Consider the following 23649-nt stretch of genomic DNA (forward strand, 5'->3'; position numbering starts at 1 on the left):
TCACTCGGCGAAACATCACAGCAAAAGCATCTGGACGCCGTTGCACTTGGGCAGCAGTTGGAAGGGACGGCATTCTCCCTTTGAACCCAATTGCTTCTGGATGGTCGAGGAAAGGCACAGGAGGAGGAGGTTAGAGAGGAATAAAAACCAGGCACACACTCTAAGAAAGGCGTGGCATAGGAGGAAGGCGGAGCGATGAGGGAAGAGGAAACAACAAAACTCCTGTCCCAAAACACAGAAGGCTAAAACGAGCAAGCAAAGCACTCTGTGATCTGGCAAGGAGGGTGGAGGGAGATAATTGCAAATTTCCTGGGAGTAAGTGCCAGGGGCATCCTATTCTGGGGGTGCCCTCGGAGCCCGCCAAAACTTTTGCCTCCTCTGGTGGTTCATTCTGACAGGCTTCTGGCACAGAAACTGGTCCAACTTGCAGGGTGGAGAGACTCAACCTGCGCGGTTAACGTTGTTTTACTTACTTCTTAATTGCCTCAGCTTCTAGGCGGCTGGATCTGCAGAGGCCGAGTGGCTTGCAGTATCAGCATCGGAGGAGCGAAACCCCAGTTCTGTTGAGACGGTTCTAACCAGCCAGTCTGTCATTCGGGGTCACCTAACCTTCCCCGTCCCCAGATGCCCATCTGGAGTTTTACAGCTCTCCGGAAACGTGGCCAGAGCAGGGCCTGGCTACCGGGGGCCGAGCTGCTTCCAAGGAGGGGTGCTGTGGTCGTTCTTCCTGCCTTCCGACTTTGGTTAGCTGCCTCGAGCCTTGCTCTTGAGGGGGAAAGGGGCATATAAATCCAGCAACGGGGTGCGTGTAGCTGGAGAGATCCTCCGACGCCTGTGGTTCCCACCTGTAAAACAAGCCACGCTTCTTTAACCAGAGACTGCTTTCCGCCTCCTGAAAGGCAGCCTTCCTTTTTGCATCAGATCAGCTGGTTTGGTCCCAAACCGGAGCTGCAGGGAAGGGAGATCCCTCTTAAGCCTTCGCTTAAATTTCCCAGCTCCCCTAACCACCCCGGGGGAAGGAGGCCTTGTGAGCATCTTTGCACCTTTATTAGAGCCAGATTATCCCACAGGAAAACCTGAAGCCCTTGTGGTCTTTTCCTTCATTTTCCAGAGCAAAAGATGATTCCTGGCAGACAAGACCCGTGTCTCTCCACCAGAGGCCCAGCAGCCGGGTTGTTTAACCCTACTCCGAAGGCTTCCGTCCTGTGGTTGGGTTGGGGTTAGAGATGAAGCGTCTTTTGCGGCATGGAGGATTCCTCTGGGGGCCCCCCGGGGGTGGGGGGACTTGGCTGAATCACTGGGGCAAAGCAGAGGGTCCAAGCAGACTTTGGAGCGGAAGGAGCAAACGGCTTCCATGTTGCCGCACACAAAATGATGTAGAGACATCTGGGAAGTCGCCAAGACTTGGGTTCAACTCGGGAGAGACTTAATTATTTTGCCTCTGTTCACTCTGTGGCTTCCACTAATATTCCCAAAGGCAGACGGGGTGCCTGGGGTGAGCTGCCCCAAGGGGGCTCTGCCCGTGCTCAGCATACTAAACAAAAGGGCCCCTGACCATGCACTGAGTGCAGAGGCTCCACTCTGTTGCTCCTTCCCTGTCTTTTTAAAACTTTGTCTTTCCTCTTGCATTGGAGGATATTTTTTAAAGGCATCTTTCCCTTACTTTTTTTGGTCTCCAAGAGAAGAAAATATAAATGCTTTGGGCTCTCTTTCCTTCTCCCCGCCCTTGGCAAAAAAATCCCCACACGCTTCTGTGCCTAACCCCCGTCTCGGCTTGCTGCATGGATGACTCCTGCGGGACTCTGAATTTATAACGGCAACGGGGCCTGAATTATTAATAGTTTAATTTCCGAGGCAAGTGCCAAAGCACAGGAGCTCAGGGAGGCAGGTGGGGGGGGGGGCTCGGCTGCCACTGTGGAGTGCAAATTTTACACCCCCCGCTCTAAATCATCGTACCATTTAAGCCCCCAGTTTGCATCTCCAGAAAGGGGTGGGGGGTGTCCCAGCCTGCTGTCCTCCATTTTACTTTCTGGATTTCAATATCGTAGGAAGATCTGGGCATTTCTATAATTCCCCCCCTCCCCGTTCAGTTCATGAGGACTAGAACCCTCTTCTGCTTAAGGGGAACAACAAAGGCTCCAAATGGCCTCCAAGCCTGGGGAGAACCTCTGGCCCTGATTTTTTTATGGCTCAGATAAAACCCTCTGCCAGCATCTTGCCCGCTGCCTTGCAACTCAATTTTCTGGAATTCCCCCCTTCTTTTCCCACACCATTTCCCTCCTCTCCACACACCCCACCCCGCTTTTCTTTTTCTCTCTTTCTGGAAAAGCACAAGGCAGCTGGAGCAGCTGCTAAAATTAGCCTGTCGTCGATTGGAGGCACTGGAATATAATGTTCAGTTGATGAGCAGTAATATATTAAATTTATATTGAGGTGGCCCCGGGTAAGAATGAGATGCTGGGGTAGAAGTTGGCTTCGGATTTTAATTGGCATAATATTTCATTTAATTACATTGTCTATTTTTGGGTTCTACTGCGCGCGGCACAGTCCTCCACGTTAAGGGAGAAAGATCTTTGTCCATCAGCTTTCTGGGATGTCAGGGGAAGGGAGACGGACTTTTAACTCCTTCAGCCAAGCACACTCAGTCGGCAGCTGACATGGCAGGAGGATGGCCCTGTATTTTGAAGTTAAGGCTGCCAGCTTTCATATCTGTTCCTGCAGTTTTGTTTTGCCAGTGATAAATCCGTTGGTCCCATCCAGTTTCCCCCAACCCCATACTGATTTCTGCAGATCAAGCCCCTTTGAAGCATAGGAGCAAACCAAACAGGGATTTTTCTGGTCATTTGGCGTGCCCAGGGGCATGGCATTAGCCCTCCACCTGATCCAGATATTCCTGGCTTGGAGATGCAGCAGGTAGATGGGGACCTTAGAGAACCTCTTGAGGAAACTTGGTTTGCTCCAAAATTCAGCATCCGATTTCTGACCATTTTTGGTCCAAGCCTTATAAGCGGAAGATGGCTCAGAGGTGATTCCTGTGCTTTAAAGAGATGTCACCGCGAAAGGGTTGGATTGGGCCCAGGGACCACCCACTCTTCCTCCTGACCACAGAGCTTCCCTCGTAGGCCTACCTCCCAAAGTTGTTGCAAAGGTCAAAGAAGGGGGCTTTAGTAAAGAACGGATAAAATAAACATTGCACAGACAACTAACACACTTTACAGGGGTGGTCCATAGAAAGCGTGGTGAGCACTGGGTTCAAATCCAAGGTGGCCAGGAAGCCCACCGGTAGCTTTGGATGGGTCCAAATTTCTCCAAGTAGCAAACTCTCTGGGCTGCTGTGTTTATTCCACGTTCATATCCATTCAGGGAAGATTGGAAGCCTGTTCAAAAATAATTCTGGGCCTGTGCCCCCATTTCACCCAAGAGATGCCCCTTTTTCATTGGCAAGGCGTTTCCTTGGTGACCGGCTTGGATGGCACATCCCCCCCATGGCTTGTTCATGGCTTCAGACTCAGGGCACCTTTAGTTTTGTAAAAAAACCTCCAGTGCCCGCTTGCTTTCCCAATCTCCAAAGGGCATCTTTTAAAGCGATGGTGGGTGCAGTTATAAGCCGACACAAATTATGCCAAAGGGGACCCCACTGATTTGCTCTTTCTCGGCTTGGTTAGCATGCTGCGAGGCACCCTAAAGCCTCCCCGAATGGGCTGGCACCAAGCCAGGGGGGCTGGCTGGTGGGACAAAGAACACCCCCCCCCCTGGAAATAATAAAGCATTGCTTCTGAGCCCGGGTGCTGGGCCAGCCAGTCCTACATCTGTATGCAAGCCCCCACCTTTCCTGCTGATTGTAGTTTCCGGTAGCGCGTGCCGATGGCAGGGTTGCCAAGAGAAGGAGAGAATGGCGTGCCTGGCAGGATTCTGCAGTTTGCAGAAGGGCGGTTAAAGATACTGGAAACAAAAACGAAGGGTCCTCAGTTTCTACCTCCCCCCCCCCCCCAAGAACTAGGAGAATGTCTGTGATTTTCACAAGCCATTTCTGCACACTCCATGCAGCAATTTCTCTCCCTGTCGGAGTCTGGAAGAAGGTTTTGCCTGCCTTCTGCAGAAATTCGCCCAACTTTTTGTTCTGGTCAGTTGGGAGCAATTGCAAAGGTGAGCCATGTACTCGAAGGGTAAATGAGGGGATCGAGGTTCTGAGCGAGGCTCCGTTTTTGGAACCCCTGGTGCCTAAATCCGGCAAAACGTTGATGCCTAGAAACTTGCAGGTTTATTCCGTTGGCTAAAAACCGTAATAAGTAAGAAAGACAGGGAGATTTGATTGATTGCAGGCTTATTGGTTCAAGCAAACCATAACTCACAATGACATCTATCTATTAGGTCTTTGTAAACAGAGGGGGGCAAACCAATTATTTTGAAAGGGGTTTATCTGGGGCAGCTTCCTTCCCCTTCATGAGGACTAGGATCCTTCTCAACATGAAACGGCCAGCATCAGCACCATGCAGACTTCTTCCTGCAGCATCTCCATCGCCAGGGCAGGTGGGGGCCAGTCTCCGTGGGGCAGCCTTCTTCTTTCGCTTGAAAAGAAAGCTCTGGAGTGGAAAAACCAAAACACTCCATCCAGAGCCCAGGCGGAGGGAAACATCTTTCGGTAATAAGCAGACGGGTCTGTAAGTCTCTAGTAATGAGATTTTGATACCGGGATTTTGCTAGGCGCGAGGCAAGGCTGGGTGTGCACGCCAGCAGGTGCTCATCCCTCCTCCTGTGAGCTGCCACCCGCCTTTGGAAGAACACCCGCAGGCCCCCAATTTTCTCCCTCTGCCCCCCACCCTGAAGTCATTTTGGTGGGTCCATGCTGCTTCTTATCACACTGGAGGGATCTGATTTATAAAATATGCATTCGAGGGGAAAAGGCCACTGAGTCCCTTCCTAAGAATGGAAGCCCCAGTGTGGAGGTTGCCTGCTGTTCTGAGACCTCAGAATGGAACCTCCATGTCCAGGGGGAGTCTACCTGTAGGTGGGGAGGGCAAACAGAAGGGGCCTCCCCCTCCCTCTTCCCCTTTTAAATGCTGGGGTTGGAGAGCTCAAAAAAAAAAAAACTCAAAACCCCTGAGCTTTGGCACCCCTGCTTCGCTTTCCTCTCCTTTCCCTCCGAAGTCCTCAGCTGGTCACCCCGTTTGCTTCCTAATTAAAAGCTGCCGTCTCTACGCTGTTGAGGCTCTGCCAGGGGATAATGGGACCTCTGGGACCAGAGGAGGCGGCGAAGGATCCGGAAAACGCAATGCTTCGGTTTAGGGAAAGGAGGATGTTGAGAGGAAGCCCGGAGAGGGATCTTCTGTGCCCTGCGGCAGCCGTTGAAATCGGAAAGGACCCGCCAGTTTTGCAGCTGGGGAGAAGTTTTTAAAAAGGCACTTCTGGGCCTGAAGCAGGCGCCACCGGCCACTGCTGGGCTCTTCCCCTGAACTGTTTTCCCCTCGGATGACCTCCCCTCCTTGTACAGAGCAGAGTGGCATGGGTAAAACACTGCAAAAAAGTCACCTCCGCGATGCAACTGTGGGCATCATTGTGCCAAGGTTCTACCGGGCCCCTCGCGCCACCCCAGTGCTGCCACTCAGACCCATGCCTGGACAGGTTTCCTTGGAGAGTTTGGCCCAGCATCACCAAAGGGGTTTTTTGCAGCATCCCGGTGCTCATGAGATGGCGGACAGGGAACAACCTGAGCAGAACAAAGGAAAGCTTTGGTGAGCGAAGGGCCAACAGCCGCTCCCTACGACATCTGGCGATGCAAAAGGCCCTCGCAAATATCAGACCAAATCCTCGTTTATCTGGGCCGCTGGAAAAAGCTCCGATGGTTCCAAGGCCCAGGGAATTCTCATTATTCTGGATCAGCCGCTTAAAATGATGACAGAGGAAATGCGAGGTATTTTTTGGGTAGCCAGAAGGCAAGGTTTAAAAAAAAAAAAAGGCAACTCTCCCCTGCTGTGGGTTTTTTCACATTATTCAGCTGTCTCCAGCTCAAACGCACCCACGGGAAACAGGCCCAATTTGAACCTCTTGCATCTTGTGCGGTGCGTGCACTCTGGTCGCCATGAGGACTAGCACCTTGGAGGGGCGTCGCAGCTCAGAGAATGGCAAGCTGGGGTCCCGACACCCATTGAGATCTGACAGGAGCCGAGCCCCGCTAAAAATTTTACCTGGCGGCTGGCTGAACATTTAGCATCTGGCAAGACAGCGAAGCCACTCGGCTGGTCTGCGATGAGATTCCAGGATAAAAACGCTTGGCGAGCTGAGCCGCGGCGTGTGAGTTGTATTTATAGTGACAGAGCCGCTCCCGGCAGATGGCTTGGGAAGTGCTGATGCGGCAGCAGCTTCTCGCTGTAACACGGGTCCCTCCCTTTCGCACGGCATCTTGCTCTGGGCTTGGCAGCTCCCCAAACTTGCTTGAGTTTCAAGCAAGGGAACAAAGGTGCCAGAATCGCAGAAATGGGGGTCTCGGCAGCCTGGCCCCCCTTCCCCACCTGCTTCCCCTGAAGAAAAGCAGGGTCCAAACTGCCCCCCCGCCCGGCTGCCTCCCCACCTGCTCCAGGCCCCAACCTGCAGCCTTCCTCCAGGCACGTTGAAAAAGCTGGGACCGATTTTATGCCCTCGTTTCCAGACTGCCCCCCCACCTGCCCCTGTTTGACTGGGCTTGAACTCACCCACACCTGGAGGTGCAGCACATGGATGGATGGGAAGATAGATAGGCAGATGATGGATGGATACAGAGATAGAAGACAGATGATAGTCAGATAGATGATGGATGGATGGATGGATGGATGGATGGATGGATGGATGGATGGAGATTTATTTATTTATTTATTTGTTTGTTTGTTTGTTTGTTTGTTTATTTATTTATTTATTTATTTGTTTGTTTGTTTGTTTGTTTGTTTATTTATTTATTTATTATTCAAGTTTTGCCACTGCCCATCTCCCACAAAAGAGGGACTCTGGGTGGTTTACAATAAAATTAAAACTATAATAATAAACAATTAAGATCCTATAAAAACAATTTACAAATATAAAATACAATATAAATAAGTATAAAATCCAAGAGGTTAAAAGAGCCCAGATAGATGATTGATAGATAGATAGGAAGATGGAAACAGACAGACAGATAGGCACACAGAAGGCAGACAAGTTTTTCAACCTTGGCACCTTTAAGTTGGGTAGACTTCAACTCGCAGAAGTCCCCAGCCAGCATGTTGGCTGGGGAATTCTGGGAGTTGAAGTCCATGCATGCTGCCTGGGGAATTCTGGGAGTTGAAGTCCATGCATGCTGCCTGGGGAATTCTGGGAGTCGAAGTCCACCCATCTTAAAGGTGCCAAGGTTGAAAAGCACTGCTGAAGAGGGACCACCTGGCCCCTGCCCTCCCTGCAATCTGCTCTCTGACCCCCAGGACGCAGACTCTGAGGTTTTCTGCCACCCGGAACCGCTCAGGGGGAAGCATCCATTTCCTTGCAACGGGGGAACGCAACGCTCCAGGCGGACAGAGCCACCCCGTTTCCCCCCTCGTAGCCAGCAGCCTATTCCCCGAGCTCCTGTAGATGAGATAAAAATACCAATATGGAATTATTATGAAACCAATTCCCCCGCCAGGATCTTGCTTCTAATTATACACCCGCTGGAGAGTTCAGCTTAACAAGTGTAAACCAATCCAGCCCTGAACTCGTCTCACCTTGTGGCTCACTTGGGGAAGATGGCAGTCTGGAGAGAAAGGGGGCGAAAAGGAGACGAAGGACGTGTTCACATGCAAATCCGTTGATGCGATGCAGATGTGCGTGTGATGTGTTAAAAGCAGAGCAAGAAAGGCAGCCTAGCCCGTGCGAATGCACCGTGTTGGACCGCTTGCTTGCACAAACCGGCGACGGCACGGTGGGGGGGGGACCTGGCATGGGGCAGGAGGGCTAGAAAGCCGCTTGGTCATGAGGACTAGGAACTGGTCTGGGTCTTGATTTTGCTTGCGCTTGAAAAGTCAGCCGTGCCTCCTATTCTTTATTGGTGATTCGTTTGCCCTTTCCTTTCCGAAACCCGCCTGGCAATTAGGCTAATCCCCTTCTTGGACCAGATGAACGTGCCGCCATAAATATCGCAGGGCCCTTTCATTGCCATCCATGGCCAAAACGCGTGTCTCCTGTCCGGCTATTTATAGACCCTGGCCTTGCCTCCCCTCCCCTGAACGGCGGTTCAGGATACTGGAAATCCTGTTTTGCTTCCTTCCCAGCATCCGATCCCTCTCTGCCCATCCCGTTGGCACATGGGCCTCCTTGGTTTCCCAACAGCCTCATGAGATAGGCACATCTCACTTTTCAAAGGGGGGAAATGCATCTGTTCTTGCCTGGCACTGAGCCCATCCAGGCGATCACGTGGGAGGGGTGGAAAGCTCAAGATTTGGGTTTCGGATTAAGTCATTAAGTCTCCCTGACCCACCCACATCATTTTCTTGCCAGGATGTGTTTCATCCTACCTACCACTTGGCTCTCCTAGTGGTCTCCCATCCAAGTATTAACCAAGGTCCACTTGAGGCTACTGTTTCCCAGGCCTGCCCCTCGCTTATTGTGGTGCCAAAAGAAAACCACCTGGTTTATGGCAGTGCTGGAATGATTCTGCCCCATTTGCATTGGTCTCCAGCTTGCTTTCTTGCCAACTTCTTCACCCCAGCAGTGCTCCTGTGCCGCAGGCAGGGAGCTGAGACATCCAGACCAGGGACACGTTGAGCTTAGCCAAAATCCAGCCGCTTAATTGAGCTGCAGAAGGAACCGGCTGCCCCACCGGATTTCTCGTGGCACGCCTGGCCTTTTCCTTGCAAACCCAAAGCGCCGCTGTGTGCCCAGCACCCCCCCTGAAATTTCTCCCCCCCCCGAAAACATCCCCAAGGCCCAGGGTCTGCCAGGCAACCCTCGGAAGAATACCTGCAGTTGCCCAAAGGAGCAACTGGCGCACGTCAGAGTGCCCTGCATGCCCTCCTTTCTGACGTCAGTGCCTCTGCCCCCTCTGCCCCCCCCAAGGAAGGGAGGCTAGCTAATTGCGGCTGGAGGGGGGAGAAATCCTTGAAGAAATGCTCCCGTCGGAGATGGTCGGAGGCTGCACTTTTAAAACCGTCTCACAGCGAGTCAGCTTTGGCGGCATGTTTATTTCAGCGAAAGGGGGGACCCAGTGGGACGGAAGACCCTCCACCCTCCTGGAGGGTTTTCCGGGGGAACTAGAGGGACAAAGGCGGAGGAAAGTTGCTTTTCATCTGCTCTTCCCCCCAACCCAGCGCCCTCCAAATCTCTGGGACTTCCATCCCATCGTGCCCAGCAGGGTGGCCGGGCTGACTGCGGATGATGGGAGCGACAGTCCAAAGATTCTGGAGTATCTGGGTTGGGGAAGGCTGGCTGCTGCATCGGACGGGAGGTGGATCTGCGGAGCAGACTGGTAGTTTCTGAGCGAAAGAATTCCTGGTTCTGGAGCTACCACGGAGAAGGCCCCGGGGCTGAAGAAAGGGCCCCCGTAAGAGGTCGGAAGGGGCCTTTCTTTGCTAGTCCTTCTCCCACGGTGTTTGCAATGCAGTCCTCCTCTTGGGCCTCTCTTGCAGGGCGGGAGCATGTTCGACTCCTAGGCTCCCACCGCCCCAGAACCGCTCAGCCCCCGGAAAGGATGGTCCTGACTTCTCCCCTGCCTGCTTTCTTTCTCGTCCTGGCATCCGCAGCTTCTTTTCCAAAAGACTTGGCTCCGCTTCACATCGTCAGCGAGGCAGGTGAGGACAACCGATTCCTTGGGGCAGGTTTGCAAACCTTGGACCAGTGTGTCTCCACCTTGGCAACTTTAAGTCGGGCGGGGGGGGACTTCAACTCTCAGAATTCCCCAGCCAGCCCTGCTGGCTGGGGAATTCTGGGAGTTGAAGTCCACCTGTCTTAAAGTTGCTGAGGTTGAGAAACACTGCCTTAGACCAACCTTTTGGATCTGTTTTAAATAGCCCACCCCTCCCTTTTATCTCAGAAAAAAGATTTGCATGAGAAAACCCAAGCCCTGCTTCATTTGCAAGTCAACCCTTCCCTCCTGTTTGAGATGCTCTTTATAATATTTTCTCCCCAACCAGAAACTGGCCAGTATCCCTCCTTCCATGGCTTGGCGGGAGAGAATGACTCCGCTGTTTTGGGCTTGGATTTCCAAAGCATGTTGCAAATCAACAAGACCCTCTTCATCGCTGCCCGGTAAGCGAGCGAAGGGGTCCCTTGGAGGGGCTTGCCGTGAAACCCGAATTATCATTCCCTGGAGCTCATGTTAAAAATAACACACTGACAGCAATTTTTGGAGCTTATAACGTGGCTGTGGACCGCTGGGAAGAGCTCTGTGCTCTGTTTTCCATGATTTCCAGGCTGCGATGCAAGGGACATGCGTCGTGTGCACTGGAAAAAGGGGTGGGGGGAGGAAAGCTTTATTTGCAAAGCATAACTCCTTTATTCAAGGAGATCAGCTAGCCAAGCAGGTGGATGTCGTATCCCAGTTTCTGGGGCAGGAAGCGGTGCCAAAAGGTGAATTTGCTTGTTGCAAGTCAATAAAGACAGGCACAACGGAAAAATCAAGGAGAAAGGTGAATTCCTCGCTAGACCTTGGGATGGACAGAAGAGCATGAAAGGCTAAAGATTTTTGGACTATGCATTTTGCAGATGAATGGAAAATAGCATCCAGAGCCATGGGTTTTCTCCAGTAGGCCGTCCTTCCTTCTCCTTTCCCAGAAGACCTGGGTGCAGAGATTAAAAACTATGGGGTCCTCCTGGCTCAAAAGTTTAAAGCAAAACTGTTTTTCCCTCTCCAGCAACTGTTAAATCTAATAGATTTCTCTTCCTTCCCTCTGTCCCTCCTGATGCTTCCTGGACCTTAGGGACCACGTCTACGCTTTTGACCTTGGACAGACGAAAGACAGTTTCGCTCCGAAGAGGGTGAGGTGGATTTCCCTGCAGCTTATCAAACCACCAGGTTTTGAGGCCAGCATCGCCTTTCCCTTTCTCCCAGCCTGTAGATGTTTTCCTAACTTTCGTTTTGTTTTTATTTATTTTTCTGTTTAGCCTCCAGCAGATACATTTGTTTCCTAACCCACAGGAAAAATTGGCCTGCAGGTTGGAGGGGAGCTATTCCTATAATTCCCACGTCTGAGCACCGTTTTCCTTTGTGGGTGCCCCGGTGCGATGTTTCCAGATACTCTTTTTCCAGATGGACCCACATTCCTTTTTTTTCTCTCCCTTGAATTCACTTTTGCCCAGACATTTTTCATGGCGGAGCTGAGTCAGGAGGGCCACAAATACGGACGGCCACCTGGGTGTTGATGGCCGACCTCGGCCTCTTAAGCTCTCGCGGGACTACAAACACCATCCTCCCCACTGGCCCCTTTGGTTGCAAAGTTGTAATCCGTCATATTGGGGGAATGTCAGATTGAAGCCAACTAATTTAAACCTGGTTTAGCTGGTCCTGGAAGGCAGCTGATGGTGGGCTTCAGGTCATTCCAAAAAACCAGCAGAAGTCAAGATTTGGGCCACCCGACTAGATTGGAAAATGCCATTCTCTGAGGCTGCTGGGATCCTTTCGTGGGCAGCTTAGAGATCCTTTGCATTAAATCTCACCTCCAAACGGGTCTCTGTGGCAAGCATGGCCACCTGCAATCGGAGATCCAAGCTTCTCCGCCTCGCTCTGACGCCTCTGCCTTCCGTTTGCAGCATCTCGCCTGGAGGACACAGGGTGTGGAGAATTGTGCCATGCGTGGGAAGCTTCGGGTAAGCACGGTCAGCCCGGTGGTTACCGCCTCTGCGCCCTCGCCCATCCCCAGGCATTGGGACCGACCTTTTTGTTCCAACTGCAGGAGGAATGTTACAACTACATCAAAGTCTTGGTGCCCAAGGACAACCAGAAGCTCCTGGCCTGTGGCACCAACGCCTTCCACCCGGTGTGCCGGATGTACAAGGTAGAATTGAGCAAGGGTCTTTGGGGACCCACCAGCCACCCCATCAGCTCTCCTGGCAATGCCAGGGGGGCTTTTGGTCTCCCCCGAGGCTCTAGGGTGCTTTTTGGCTTTAGAGACGGGCTTCGATTGACCCCCACCCTTCCCCTCGGCCCCCAGATCAGCAACTTTCAGGAGGAAGGAGAAGAGCTGAATGGGCAGGCGCGGTGCCCCTTCGATGCCAAGCAGACCAACGTTGCCCTCTTTGTGGGTAGGTTTGGCTTGGAAAAACCCGCATTTCTCTACTCCGGTGCCATTTCAAAGACCTTTGGTGGGGGGCAGAGAAAAATCACTTTTGTGTCTGCTTAAAGTCGTCCTAAACTCTGGATCAGGCCAGAACGGTTTCAGCTGCTGGGTTTGAAGCACAGATGGGCAGCCGTAGAAATTATTTAAATAAAGAAATAATTAGGGGATGATCAACGAACAAGGGAAGGTGTTGGCAGGGGTCAAGATGAGCAGGAGGAGAAAGGGCAAAATTCAGGGGCGGCGCCCGAGAAATGAATCACGGCGTTTGGAACAGAAGCTGGAAAAATGGGAGGCAGGACCGGATGAAGGATTTGGAAGAGAGGTGCCTGCAGCGGGAACCCCCCTATTTTGCTAGTTGTTCCTGCTTCGGCTTCCCTTCTGATGGGGAAGCTTGTCCTGGATGTTGTGGCCCCTGGACCCAGGCAGCCCTGCAGATTTTCTCCTCTTTGCCCCCTTTCCAGAAGGGAATCTGTACTCCGCCACCGTGGCCGACTTCCAAGCCAGCGATGCGGTCATTTATCGGAGTTTGGGCGAGCGGAGCCCCGTGCTGCGGACGGTCAAATACGATTCCAAGTGGCTACGGGGTGAGGAGGCGTCGGGGCATCCCCTGAGTGGCTCCCACCCTCTCTGGTTCTTTGCACATGCTCAGAGACCATCAGGCCTTCCCTGTCCCAAACATGCTCGTCTTTTTCACTGCTGTTTTCTCCCCCCCGCCCCAGAACCTCATTTCATTCACGCTCTGGAATACAAGGAGTATGTCTATTTCTTCTTCCGTGAGATCTCCATGGAGTATACCACGCTGGGACGGGTGAGTGCCCTCGTCGCCACCCTGGAGGGGGCCCTGTGGAACAGCCGTCGGGTAGTGACCGGGGGAATTCCTCTTTTCCCCTATTTTTTTTTTCCAATCCATGCAAATGCAGCAGGATTAAAGTTAGTTGTGCAAATGTACCCTGGGTTGATCAAGGGGGCATCGGACAGCAGAACCATAGATGGGGCCCTCAGTCTCCAGAAAGGTTCCCCCACTTCTGTTTGCGGCATTAAGAGAGACTGCCTCTGTTTGTGGAGGCTCCACGTGGACTGTGTGTCTTTTTTTTTTTTAAGGAACTTTATTAAGGGGACTTCTGTTGGGGAAAAACACGTGGCCTATGTGTCTTAACAGCCACAGATTGCCCTCTCTCCTTTGTGCCTTGGCTAATTCTCTTTTCATGCTGGAGAGAGTTCTTGGGTTGGGACTCTGAGCACACTGGTCCTGTACATGGAGGTTTTGCTTTGCATGTTTTCTTCTCTGGCTGTGAGGCCTGAAACGGCAGGGGGTCTGCAAGAGTCTCCAGGGAAGGGGTTTAATCTCCCGTATTTCCCTCTGAAAATCCCAGGTGATCTTTTCCCGCGTGGGAAGGGTCTGCAAGAACGACATGGGCGGGTCCCCTCGGGTGCTGGAGAAGTACTGGACGTCGTTCTTGAAAGCCCGGCTCAACTGCTCGGTCCCCGGGGATGCCTTCTTCTACTTCGACGTCCTCCAGGCCGTCACTGAGGTCACCCAGGTGGACAGACGGCCAGCCGTCTTTGGGGTCTTCGCCACCCAGTCCAACAGGTAACCAGCTCAGAGGCTCAGCCCTCCCGCCGAGGGCTGCAGTCTTTCTCGTGCGGGTGTGAACAAGCCCCTTTACACTCTGCCTGGCAGGACCTGAGCTGCGAAGGGCACAGCTTAGATCCTGAGGGGGTTTTTGAGTCCCCCGTATAATTTTGACCGCTTTGGGTTTGACCCAGCATCACTGGTTCGGCTGTCTGCGCCTTTTACATGGATGAAGTGGAGCGGGTGTTCAACGGGAAATTCAAAGAGCAGAAAAATGCGGATGCTGGTTGGACGCCCATCTCCGAGGACAGGGTCCCAAAGCCCAGGTATTGAAAACAACTTTTCCCCAGGCCTGTTACATTCAAATCACGCTTCCCCTTTGTCAGGATGTGGAATCCAGCCATCGAATAATGGGGTCTGTAGGGGTTAGCTAGCCAAGGTACTTGCAGTAGAAATTAGGAATGCAATTCGTAAGCTGGTGGAGACGGCGGGGCCTCTGCTCCAAGGCCAAGTGAACCTGCCTATCAGTAGCTGTTAGAAGAATACGCAGCTGCTGTAGATGAGTGTAGAAAAGCTTCTAGAGTAGGGAGGGGTGAAGGGGCTTTTGTACCAGTAGTTTGACGGGCTTTTCCCCAGTTTGATCTTTGAACCAAACCTGCTCACTTCGTATTAATAAAGATTTCTTTCCTATCCTACAATGGCTTGTGATTAAGAACTTCTAAATTGATATCAAGGACCAGGATCATCACACCCTTCCTCCTCTGGGCTTACAGGTTGTGTTTCAGAACAAACCCTTGAATCAAGTTTCTAGCCCCTAAGATCAGGAAGAGATGTTTAAACCTCTGAGTTTCTGGCCCTGAGGTCTTGTGAAAAGATGCTGAGAAGCCTATTGGCTTAGTTTGTAAAAAAATTCAAAGTATGCTTACCTTTGAGTATATTCGCAGCCAGAACAAAGCTTCTAGTCCTCAGCATCTCAAGGCTATGTTTCAAAGCCCGCAGGCAGGAAAGCTGCATACCATGCTCCCTACGCTCCGCCATCTCTCCCCCATCATCTTTGGGGTTCCTCTTCCTCTGCAGACCCGGCTGCTGTGCTGGAGTTGGCAAAGCCTCCGCTTACCGAACCTCCAACGATTTTCCTGACGCCACGCTGAGCTTCATCAAATCCTACCCTCTCCTGGATGAAGCCGTGCCCTCTGTTGCCGAGCACCCCTGGTTCACCAAGACCTCCAGCAGGTAGGAGCGCGTCGTCTTGGCACGGCTGCCAGCTTGGCAGAAGATTTGCAAGCAGCTTCAGCTCCCTTTGGGCACGGATCAACCGTGGAGCCAGGGGGAGAAAGAGAAGTGGCTGAGATGGCCTTGAAAACCACCCCCAGCTCCGCTTTTCCCCTGGAGAGTAGATCAAACAGTCCATTTTGGAGGGTTGCGGGAGCCTTGTGCTGGTTAGAATCATTGGCAGGGGAGAGATCACAGTCTATTTTCATCCACTTCACCTGCCCTTTGCAAACCGGGCCGCCTCTCCCTGTCTGGGTGCATCGGGAGGCCCAGATCCAGAGATTAACTTCAAGCCTTTCTCAACGCGAGAGCCCAGATTTGCAACGGGACGGTTGGGCGCGAAGGGCCTTCACCGTGTCATGTCTCTCTCTCCCACTCAGGTACCGGCTGACCCGCCTGGTGGTGGACACCTCCGCGGGCCCCTTCCGGAACCGCACCGTCCTGTTCCTGGGCTCGGAGGACGGCTCAGTGCTGAAGGTCCTTTCCCGCCCTGCCGAGAACCACACTGTGGAGACCCTTCTCCTGGAAGAGGTCTCGGTCTACCAGCCGTCCCGGTAGGTCCCCTTGGTGGGCAGCGAGGGCCGGGGCGAATCGGGTTCCGCTGTCTCGGCTCGATAACGCTACACTTCCGGACTGGCCATTAAAAAACGGTAAATAGGAATCAGGGCGGAACGCCGGTCTCCACTCCTTGTCAGTCCTGTGCCCCTTCGGTGACAAGCTGCTCATTTTCCACTCTGCTCTACTTTTCAAAATTCATCTCCTTTCACACCCTGTTTCCTCCAGCAGCGGCACAGACACCATCTTCCCCTGACAGGTTTCTTTATCTCCGCTGCCGCCTTTCCTAATAGACACCTGCCTTTCCTTTCCCGGGAGCTGGGCACGGCCTGTGCTCCCACCTGGCACTTTGCACAAAGCCCATATGGTGCTTGGTCTCCCTGAAGGGGGCCCAGCCCCAACACTCCCCCCCACCCCCGTCCTTCCTTAAAGGTGTCAAAACAAGAAGGGGGGGAAAAACCACTGGGCATGAGAAGTGTAGTGTCAATATGGCCAAAGGGCAACGGAAAACATTAAATTGAATTCCATCCCAGCGGTTGAGAAGGAAGGCCCCAGTGTTGCTCTTCTGGGTGCAAAAAAGGCCCATTTTCTCCTAGGTGTCAGCGGGCCCTGCCCTTTTGTCTCTGGATCAATGGTTCCTGCAGTTTATTTAAAAGACACACACGCAAGCAGCTGGACCTGTTCGTCCCAAAGATTGGGGAGATGGAGAGAGAATGACGTTCCCATCCAAATCTGTTTTCATTCCGCTTTTGAGTTGCTTGAAATTAGGTCTGCCTGAAATTAGTTGTCCCTTCTTTGGAACGGCTCCCCTCGCCTCGCCTCCCCCGCCGCTGCAGTCAGCCCCCTTCCTCCCACACTGGAGTGCAATTTGCATTGCCCCCCCTCCTGCTTTTCAGTGTTAACATCATTTGCAGGTGCTCTCGATGTGAAATGACATGACGCTGCTTTGCTCCCCCTATGCAGGGAAGGCTCATCAGCTTCTTGAACTGGCAGGGTTTTTTTTCCCTTAATGGTCCTCCTTTAAAATCTGCAGTTGCCATTCCTGCAGGCCAGATCCCCAAATCTGACTGAATCCGTCCTTGCTTGGTCTGAGGTCAAGAATCAAGAGAATGTCCTTCTGGACACTTGGTGTCTGGAGAAAAAAAGGGCTTTGTCTATCTCTTGCTTGCAAACTTTCCAAAATGCACATCAGGGCTGCATTTTTCTGAAACTTTGCTTCCCGCAAGGGCCAGTGAAGATGTAACTCTTAACACAGCTAAGCAGTTAACAGCAGGACCATCTAAGCCATCTGGGCTGATCCAGAGAAGCCGGCCACGAGAACTCCCGAGACGCGAGGCTCAGCCAGGCTGCGAACTTGGGGGGAAAAAAACCTTGGAAAAAAACGATTGCAAACTTCTGTGTGGCTCCCAAGAAAATGGAGAGGACACGTGGCTGAAGAACGTTGGAGCTGAGCTTGGCTCTGTGGGAGGCTTGGCAGAATGTTTTGCCCGAATCAGACCGAACGTGATATAATTTATACTTCATAATTGTTCGCTTATTCCAGCTACAGATAGTTATGTTGCTGGTCTCAGTATGTTGCTTTTTGCAGCGTGATGAATGGCTTCACTTTCTGGCCTGTTTTCATGTAATCTTTGTATTGGTATATCTTCTGCTGGAAAGGCGATAGATCACCTGCCATAAAGTATGACCATTTTTTTACTTTTGTAACAACCAGGCCCCCAAATCTTTGTCTCTTGTTAAGAGCTGAAAAGGAGCTGAATATTGTCAGCAGGCGCTACTGGGGCAAAATGAGAGAAGCTTTTATTTAACTGGCAAAAATGTCTCTATCTTGTTATTTTAAAAAAATCTGCCCCTTATATCTTTGTTCGCTAGGGTTTTGGTGTGTTTGTTTTCAGATACTTCTTGCAATCCACCCACTGCTCTGTTGGAAGACACTGATTTCGACCCACAGGTTCAGATTGGCACTGAAGCTGTTGCCAATCTTAAATGGATGGATGGATGATAGAAGAGATAGATAGATAGATAGATGATAGATAGATAGATAGATAGATAGATAGATAGATAGGAGATAGATTGATAGATGAGAGATGGATGACAGATGATGGATGATGGATGGATAGATTTTATTTTTTAATGCTAGTTTTCTCACTGCCGTGTGCTGGGCAGACACTCGCACGGACACAATCAATCAAAAGTTGGCAAAAGTGGGAGAATTCACCTGCACCATTCTCTGCCTTTCCTGCACAGGTGTAGCGTGAAGTGTGAGGATCGGCAGGTCCTGGGCTTGGAATTGGACAAGGCAAACCACGCCCTCTATGTGGCCTTCTCCGGCTGCGTGGTGCGGATGCCCCTCAGCCGCTGTGGGTCCCACGGCACCTGCCGGAGGTAGGAAGGCCGAGGGCACCGAGATCCCTTTCTGCTGTGCTGGCCATGGGTGGGTGGTGGGATCCTGGGAAGGGTGGCCGTTGGTGCTGCGGGGGGGGGGGTCGTAGTCTGCGGGGGAGCCACGGGGCCCCCACATCCCTCCCTGGGAACTGCTTTTCCTGGAAAATAATATTACGGTCCAGTTAGTCAGGTTGTCCTGCTCCAGGCAAAGGGATTAAAGTCAGCAGAGCATCTTCAGCTGTACCGAATCCAGATATTTTAGCCAAGGTGGGGTCAGAGATGGGATATTCCTGTGGTCTGGAATATGCCAAATGGTGGCTGCTGTTTCTAGACTTCAGAGTTCAGAGAAAGAACTTGGTGGTGTTCCGGGATAGACTGCCTCTCCCCCTGGAGGCTCCATTGTGACCGATAGCTAGGAACCAAGCCCTTCTCCCCCTCTCAGAGGGGCTTGATCTTCCCAGTCCATCCTCTGAGAAACGTGGGGGTTGATGCTCACCACAACCCTGTGGAGCAGATTTCTCCACCCAGTTTTGGGGGGGTGCAGGCATTTCCCCTCCTCCCTGCCTCTCGTTGCAGGAGCTGCCTCGCTTCCCGGGATCCCTACTGTGTCTGGCTGCCCTCCGGGACTTGTGCAGACTTCAACAACGAAATCAGGTCAGCCAAACACGTTGCATTTATTTAAAAAAAAAACATTTGCGATCACACTCACTTCTATTTCTCTTTTTGAACTCATGCTGGAAAAACAGCTTTAAAGGAAAAAAAAAACACCTGAAATGAAACAGCTGTTTCCATTCCTTACCCTGCCTGGAATTTGGAAACCAAAAGTTGGAACCGGGTTGGAGCTTCCTTGACTGGCTTTGTCCCCCTCTTCCTTTCTCGCCATGAGGACTAGAAACGCGCTTTTCAATTTGCTTTTATAAAGATCCGTTTAAAAAAAAAAAAGCAGAGGGGCTTGGGGTGTGCATGAAGAGGGTTTCTCTCTCTTTTGGGGTCTTCCTTCCAACAATATTTTTATTTATATTTATTGTCTACTTGTAATCACATTTTTATATATCCTGTTTTTATATATTAATTATATTGTGTATTTATTGTTTTATTGATTACTTCATTGTAAACCGCCCAGAGTCCCTCTGGTGGGAGGAGATGGGCGGTGAGAGATTTGATAGATGATAGATAGATAGATAGATAGATAGATAGATAGATAGATAGATAGATAGATGATAGATAGATAAACTACCTCGCCCCACCCCATCTTCACCCAGTCTTCCCCCCAGGTGCAATTTGCCCACCCTGCGGCCTGCACTCAGCCCCGGCTCCTCTGTTCTCAAGCCGGCAGAGAAGGGCGTCCCTTCTGGGCCCTTTGCATGCACGAACGTTAATTTCCTTTTTTCTCCCTTGTCCTGGATGCTGCCCAACCGATTAATTTGCGGCTGCTCCTTTGACAATGTCTCCTTTCGCTTCCCTCCCGTTTCCCCACAGAAGCGGATTTGAGCAAGACGTTGAAAACGCAGCCAGGCACTCAGTGAATTGTCAAGGTGCGCGGTTTTTGGGGAAGCAGAAACTGGGGGGGGGGGGTTTGGATCCAGGGGTGGCTCCAAAAACCAGCTTCGTCGAGCCCAACGGCAGGGCGAGCGTGGTGGCTGCCCGCCACGGTTGCTAAATGCCCCAAACCACCTTCGCCCTTTCTGGCTCAATGTGCACGGGCAGGCAGCAAATAGCCGGGTTGGCCCGTTCGGCCTGGAGGAAAAGTTGGAGGGGCGACCCACCGAGAGGAAAGTTCTTGGGAATTTCCTGGGGAATTAAAGAGCCCAGTTTTAAGGCGGTCTCAGTTCGGGCACGATCCTCTGAGGGATCCTGGCCGCGGTCGGTCGTTCAGACAGAGAAGCGGTGCATCCTTGGGGCCACAACAGGACAGCATCTTTAACTCTGTTGCTGTGACATTCCGGGGAAAGACGGTGTTGCCCCTGTGTCGGGCAACCTGGCTGCTCTCTGCTCGCCAGCTGCGCCCCCTTGGCCAAGCCAGGTATTTTCGGCTTCTGCCCCTCACCTCCCCCTTTCTGTTCCAGACGGCGCGATGTCCACAGGGGAACACGACAGCCTCAGTGACTCGGCATATGGTCAGTATCCCCCTGCATCCTTTTCCAGATTTCCCTTCTTCCCCATTCATTTCCTTCCTTCCATCACATCTTCCTGCTTTTCAGCCGCCTCCCCCATCCCTTAAATCAGTGTTTCTCAAACTTGGGCACTTTAAGATGGGTGGACTTCAACTCCCAGAATTCCCCAGCCAGGCTGGGGAATTCTGGGAGTTGAAGTCCACCCATCTTAAAGTTCCCAAGTTTGAGAAACACTGCCCTAAATGGTGCATTGCATGGGGGGACGGATAAACAGACACTGACTGACATAAGCAGCTGTATCAGACAGGTGAGTTAAGTTCCTCCCAGCTTCCCAGCTTGGCTTCATCCCCCAGTGCCAGGGTGGGTAGGGTCCCCTCTGAAAGACCCCTGTAAAGTTTTCAAGCATTGCCAGAGGAACTGGTGGGCTGCTGTTCAGGCCAAGGTGGGTGATCCCGCAAATCCAGACGTTGCAACTCTTTGGCTGGCAAAGGAGCCTTCTTTGACCCCACTGGGGAACCCAAACTAAGCCCCCTCTCGAAAGGTGTCTCAGCAATCGAAGGCTGAAGATACTTTTGGGTGCCCCACATGAAACGTGTCTTTCGAGAGGGGGCAGGACAGACACCTTCCCTTGATGGGGAAAGGGACATGCAGCAAAAGAGGATGACAGACCCATAAATATTTGGGGTGGGCTTGGAGACTCTCAGGGGAGGGGAGAATCTCTGCAAAGAAACCTCCAAGAAGGGGGCCCTGTCGTGCTCCAGAGGGGGTATCTTGTCTTTCTCTACCCCCGCCTTCCAGCAAAGATTTTGCAGAAATGGGGCTAAGAGTTGGGGTTGATGTAAACAGGGGTGCTGTCCATCCGTTGGCAGGTCCCCCGTGAATGGTCTATTCTGAGAACGCTACAGGGTGTGGGGGGCAGCAGGTTGGGGAAGGTGGGAATAAATCAGTTTGGGCCCTGAATGCTCCCCCTTTGCCGTGATGTTGCAAAGGGGCAGCAAGCCGGACGCACGGTTTGGGAGGACCCAGAAGCCGAGCTTTTTGAGCAGCGTCCTGCTGGGGAATAAGAGGTGGCCAGCCCCCTCTCCCCCAGCCAGGAATGCTGGAGGGGGCCCTTCCCTTCCCTTCGCTTCCCGCGCCCTCCAGCATCCTCCAAATTGGGCCACTGTGAAGCTAATCCGTTGGAAGGAAGGAAATTAAATCCAAAGCAGCTCCATTAATTACACAGCAGGGGAGCAAAATCTCTTGATTGAATTGGGGGGGAGGGAGACTGAGGTGGGGGGGAGGCTATTGTTATGGGGCAAAAGGAAGGGAAGGGGCACAGAACAGAGGCCTCTTGTTGGGGAGGAAGAGCAGGGTATTTCTCTTGACCCCGAAATGCTCTTTCCATCTTCCCTCTGCGTTTCCTCTCAGCTCCTGGGATCAGGTGGATGGGATCTTCTGGGATCAGCTCAGGTGGATGGGATCTTCTGGAGCATTGCCCGCCCCCGTCCTCCCCCCATCCTTGCAACCCTCCATCGCTTATCTTCTGCTCCCCATGAGGAGATGCCAAAGCTGCCCGCCTGGAAGGAGCTCTGGGCGGGGGCCGGGCATGGCGTTGGTGGGGCTGGCCGACACGCAGGCAGCTCGGGGTGGCTGGCAGTTGCAAAGCTCAACGGAGAAACCAGGGTTAGGGGAGGCTTCGAGCATGGAGCAGGCCCCCGGTTCAGCCTTCCAGGTCAATCAGGCGCTGCTCGTCTCCCAGTTGGTGCTGGCAGCAAATGGCCGGACTTGCTTTTCAGCCAAATGGTTGTTTGGCCATCCGTACCCTCCATTTAGAAGTGGCATGCTTTCTCACAGATATATCCCCCCCACCCCCGAGTGGGATGGAGCAGAGAGACTTGGGTTCGAGTCCCTCTTTAGGCCTAGAAACTTGCAGGCGTGGGTGTAAGCCCCCTCACTTTCTCCGTCTCTCTCCATCTTAGCCTGCCCTGCAGGGCTGTTGTTAGAGATGTAGGGAGGCCTTCGCCCAATCCACCTTTTGCTCGGGGAGGGAAGGCAGATGGAAACCTGATGGTGTGTTTGTCGCCGCTGACACAGGAGAGCTGCAGACTGCCCCAACCATCTCCGGGCTCTCCTCAGAGGCGCCCACGGGGGCCCCCTCTGCTAGCTTGGCTCCTGGCGCCCACCCAGCCCCCGCTGCGGGGGACCCCTGTTTCACCCTCCACGTGGCTGTGAGCACGCAGGGTAAGAAGGTGCTCCTCTTCTGTGACCCCCCAATAACACTTGCCTGCACGGGGCCACTAACTCGAGGCGGTGGAGGGGGGCAGCGGGCAGAGGGTAACCTGCAACCCGGAACGTCGGGGCATGCGAGTGAGGCTGCGCACCGTTGGACCCACGCGCTGCATGTGCAATGGGGTGGACCCCCCCAGAGGGGCCTTCTGGCATCTCTGCAGGCATGTGGGTCCGGGGTCAGAAGAGGCCCCCATCTGAGCAGGAAGGACCCAGCAGGGTGCTATTTCAGATGAAGTTGAGGGGAGAAACATTGCATGGGCAGGAACAACCCAGGCCTTTATCTCTTCCTCCCTTGGTGGGACTACAGATCCCACCATCCACTGCCAGCATGGCTAAGAATCAGGGGGTGGTAACCCAAGAGCATGGGGGGCAGGGGGGCACTGTCCTCACTATAAGGCCTGAAATTCAAACCTCGGGCTGCAGTAGCCAGATTGTGCCAGCCCACGTTGCGGGTTCCTGTTGTGATTTTCACCGTCTGCGCTGGCTTTCCGTGGCTCCGGTCATGACTCCGGCGGGGTCCGTGTTTTTCCCTTGCTGCTCTGGCCAGGATGTTGTCCCCTCACCCTCACCCCCTTCAAGCATTTTAGCAATCTTTCGAATGCACCCGGAGTGTTTCTGGCTTTTGAAGCGGACATCGGAATAATTTTGCTCTAGGATTGTCTTGGACACGAAGCGGGATGGTCCACATTTTCCCCATTCCTGGCAGGGTTGGCACGTGGGGCAAAGGAAGCCATATTTGTGCCAGAAAAAGCCAGGGACAGGAGGGAAAAAAACTATACCATGGCAAGGAGGGGGTGGGAAGCCTGGCCTGCACAGGAGAGCAAACGGGTGGGGATGGCTCTTAACAGCAGGGCTGGTTGGGGAAATAGACATAATGGGCATGCAATGTGGGCATTGCTCTTGGGCATGCGGAGCCCAAAAGCTGGAAATCTCATTTTTTTTCCCAGCATCCCCAGACAGTTGCCGGGACAGTGCAAAATCATGGTGCATTTTTCTGCCAGCACAGACCCCCCCTTCCAAAAAAGGGACAGATAGATATTATGCTTCAATTTAGGAATGAACAGACCAGCAGGATGAATGCTGAGGCTCGTCCGTTCTGTCAGACCTAGTTAGGCATGGACTCTGTAACCAATTCAAGGCCAGGTTGCTCTGTGCATGCTCAGAGGTTTCCCCAAGGACCACAGACAGGCTCAGCTGCCCACCTCCTTGAGGACTAGAAGCTTATGTT

At 52.6% G+C, this 23649-nt stretch overlaps 1 protein-coding gene across 2 annotated transcripts in view; it reads left to right on the plus strand.

Moving 5' to 3' along the window:
- The window catches only part of SEMA6C (semaphorin 6C), a 44572-nt gene that overhangs the window by 11167 nt on the left and 9756 nt on the right, over positions 1-23649 (plus strand). Inside the window, exons 2-18 of one of the 2 annotated variants that reach the window (XM_063317132.1) lie at positions 9606-9767; positions 10110-10224; positions 10896-10953; positions 11725-11781; positions 11868-11969; positions 12126-12216; positions 12713-12835; positions 12971-13059; positions 13625-13842; positions 14019-14150; positions 14902-15057; positions 15477-15650; positions 17899-18036; positions 18613-18690; positions 19516-19571; positions 20103-20153; positions 22227-22373. In XM_063317132.1, coding sequence (XP_063173202.1) covers positions 9668-9767; positions 10110-10224; positions 10896-10953; positions 11725-11781; positions 11868-11969; positions 12126-12216; positions 12713-12835; positions 12971-13059; positions 13625-13842; positions 14019-14150; positions 14902-15057; positions 15477-15650; positions 17899-18036; positions 18613-18690; positions 19516-19571; positions 20103-20153; positions 22227-22373 — 1885 coding nt within the window. In that variant the 5' untranslated portion in view covers positions 9606-9667. The remainder of the gene's footprint in view (positions 1-9605; positions 9768-10109; positions 10225-10895; positions 10954-11724; positions 11782-11867; positions 11970-12125; positions 12217-12712; positions 12836-12970; positions 13060-13624; positions 13843-14018; positions 14151-14901; positions 15058-15476; positions 15651-17898; positions 18037-18612; positions 18691-19515; positions 19572-20102; positions 20154-22226; positions 22374-23649) is intronic. The other variant, XM_063317133.1, reaches the window with a different exon arrangement.

This window comes from Candoia aspera, chromosome 17 (assembly GCF_035149785.1).
Source record: "Candoia aspera isolate rCanAsp1 chromosome 17, rCanAsp1.hap2, whole genome shotgun sequence".
In the NCBI taxonomy this organism is placed as follows: Eukaryota; Metazoa; Chordata; class Lepidosauria; order Squamata; family Boidae; genus Candoia; species Candoia aspera.